Genomic DNA, 3,088 nt, shown 5'->3' on the forward strand with positions numbered 1-3,088 from the left:
TCGTCAAGGTTCTTCGAATCATCAGATCCGGCGCAAGTGAACGCGGAAGCGTTGACGCCGGACCGGATCCCACGGGACCACGGCCATTCAGAAGTTGAACCAGCAACTGGATCTGAGCACGGAGTGCAACAACCTTTATTTCAAATGGAGCTAAGCGCTACACCGTTGCCTGCAGCGATGCATTCACCTGCTCCACGGCTAGGAGTCGCTCCGACAGAGAGCGGTAGTTCTCAAGGCAAGGCAGCCGGCGCACGACGTGCTATAAATCGTCAAGAGCGTCCGCACAGCGAAATTCTACTTCAGCATAACGCTCAGCGGATCCCCGATTACGAAGGTTCTTATCCTCAAGGGCTCGAAGAGCATCACAAGTCATCGGATGGCGGTCGATCCGGTCGTCACTGCCCGCCACCGACTCTTCTCGATGAGAACGGTGACGTTCACTATCACGTGGAACGTCTTGTTGGACGTCGTCGTCTCCAGCGTTAAACACAATATCTGGTGAAGTGGCGGGGATATCCCGACTCAGAAAAATCGTGGGAGTTTGAGGCGCCACTTCGGCAAGATTGCCCAGTCGCCGTTGACGCTTTTGATCGGAAAGATCAGGACGTCCCGCGATATCAAACGCCCCGCGCTTCCCGGCAATAGTCAGGGAGGTAGACGGGGCATGAGCTGAGCTCAAACCGGGGCCCTGAGCTCTTGCGGTCGAAACACAGAGCCCGCAAGAGCACTAGAAATTGCTAACCATACGTCGCAGGGCGACACTCCAAAAGAAGTCGACGGCGTGCCTTGAGTTTGGCAAACTCAAAGCGGAGGTGTCGCTGCATACGCACGTCCAATTCCTTGTGGCTCAACTTCAGGATATGCAGTGAGGAAAATTTTCGGTGCCGTTGCACCTATCGCTCAAAGAGCGCTTCGTCATCTGTAGTGCTTTCTCCAGGGGCGAGCACTTCAGGTATTGTTCGCATTGCGGGTACACGAGAGCCACCTCGTTGAACACTTAGACGAATGCGATAAACGTTTAACGGAAAATCGTGTGGGACCAATAAATGAGCTCGAAGAGCTTTTCGTGTGGCAAGTTCAACATTCGTTCTGGCCGGGAGCCTGATGATGTGGACGCGTAACGATCGAGTTAACGCGTCCTTCGCTTCCAAAGCGGGATGCGCAGGGCGGAAGCCATATATCACACGAGGGTCAATGACCGACCGTGGATGAGCGCACTTTATGCATCCTCGCAGAGAATTCAGCTTTCATACGAATCGGTCCCGGAATTTTCTGCATGTGCTACCATGTGCAACGGGGTTGTCGTGCACTTTACACTGACGAAGCTTTGACTCCATAGCTGCTTTCATGAACTCACGGATATTGGGTAGGTTCTCGCGGAACCGAGGGCCTCCGAGGTAAATTAGTTTGTCAACCTATTCTACATTACTTAAATGTAGTATTTTATTATGTAGTCTGATACTCGATACATTTGTTTAACTACTTCTCATAGTGTGGCTTTATCTACTCATATTTACCATGCATTCCTGCATTCCTCCTCTGAATTGCGGCTAGCAACTCATATGTACCATGCATCCCTCCTTTTGGAGTTTCGTCATCTTCATAAATGGTTCATATTTTGAATTTTGTGCAATCGAATCGGATACAATACGATACAATTGTACCATATGTGTGAGGGTCGAGTACATTAAATAACCGTACTTGCCCTGTGAACATCCTGTACTCAAACAATAATTATTGCTCACTTCCCAAAGGTACTTCATCAGATCTTTGCTAAACAGCAGGGTGATCTGTACGTACATCATTCAAAGTACGTGCTGAGAAGCTTGGTGGTCGAGAAATTTAACGTTGTGATTAATCTTAAAAGCTAACGAAGAAGATGGTTTATCTCTTAAGTGTGACACATCACAACGCGTTGATAGATATTATTACATTCTCAAATTTGAAAGGTGTAGATTGAACGTTTACAAAACTCGCTCACAAACAAAAAGCTATGATTCTCAACCTTAGCATCCTGAATGTGCTGCTCTTGCCACCTGTGCTGCTGCTAGTATCGGGGCTGGCGCTTTTCAACTTTCAAAATGTGTTCCGCTTTCTTACGTCAGGTGCGTCATCTACAGGAGTAATGGCTCCTGCTCGGAATACTCACGTGATTCAGCAGATCTCAAGCGCTATATGACTATCCCGATTGTGCAAAGTCTAAAACCCTGTAAGTGAAGTCGCAATTCAAATTTTCTTCACCTCCTAATGGCCTGACGGGCTTTTACTGCAGATGCTGACAAATTGCGTTACGCTCTCGAACATGTGCTGGGTTCGTGTCCAAGTATTTTCTCCATTGCTATGAGGAGTGTTGATTGTGTTTTGCATGTGCAGGCAAAGCGTCTACATTCAAGTTTAATGTGTCTCATGTACTCATGATGGCAGTGCTAATTGTACTGATTGCTATCTACAACGCTATTCAGAAGAATAATCGATTGCAGGAGCAACAGCTTAAACTGCGCCAAAGGAGCAAGCGTGCGTAGCTCACCAGATCGAATTTTTGAATCTTCTGGAAAATGAAAATTGCGTTGAAAAAAAACGATACTTTTTTATTCAAATGCAAGCATAGGCGAGCAAAGTAAAATGTGAAAATGTATTTTGGGTCGTCGGCACATGTGCCGCTGCTAGTGCGCGCGACAAGCGAATCATTCCCGGTGTAAAGACGTGCACAATGGACAACGTATCGATATGAAAGAGACCAGCGCAAACGGCGCTGTCAGGAGCAATGCTTACGAGTACATGCTCTCGATGATCGACTCATTCTTCTCGTACACGACCTTACGCTTGAGCTTAAGCGTCGGTGTCAGCTCATTGCCACTGACAGAGAACTCGTGGTCAAGCACAGTATATTTGGCCACGTTCTGTGCACGTGACGTAGCGCGGGTGTTGGCTCGCTTCAGACCAGCATCCAAATATGCTTTGACCTTCTCGTCCGCTTTCGCTTCTTTTACAGTCGTTGCTGAGCTACCAATTTCCTTCATCACATGAAGTGCTTTCTCGTCCAACGTGTCCGTAGGCTGACCATCCTTATCAATCACCACGCGCAATG

At 47.8% G+C, this 3,088-nt stretch overlaps 2 protein-coding genes across 2 annotated transcripts; one reads left to right on the forward strand and one right to left on the reverse strand.

Annotated features, from left to right (window-relative positions):
• Positions 1-1,993: 1,993 nt before the first annotated feature.
• On the forward strand, positions 1,994-2,522 carry PHALS_05844 (uncharacterized protein; the record flags this gene model as incomplete). Its single annotated transcript, XM_024723153.1, has 4 exons — positions 1,994-2,105; positions 2,162-2,209; positions 2,273-2,311; positions 2,374-2,522. 4 exons carry the CDS (start codon positions 1,994-1,996, stop codon positions 2,520-2,522), a joined length of 348 nt encoding a protein of 115 aa, XP_024574158.1.
• A 70-nt stretch (positions 2,523-2,592) lies between these two features.
• PHALS_05845 (long-chain-fatty-acid-ligase) lies at positions 2,593-3,020 on the reverse strand (the record flags this gene model as incomplete). The annotated part of the gene is made up of 2 exons (XM_024723154.1): positions 2,593-2,752; positions 2,812-3,020. 2 exons carry the CDS (start codon positions 3,018-3,020, stop codon positions 2,593-2,595), a joined length of 369 nt encoding a protein of 122 aa, XP_024574159.1.
• Between the last annotated feature and the right edge of the window lie 68 nt (positions 3,021-3,088).

The sequence above is a fragment of the Plasmopara halstedii genome, assembly GCF_900000015.1.
Source record: "Plasmopara halstedii genome assembly, contig: Scaffold_292, whole genome shotgun sequence".
Taxonomy (NCBI): Eukaryota; Oomycota; class Peronosporomycetes; order Peronosporales; family Peronosporaceae; genus Plasmopara; species Plasmopara halstedii.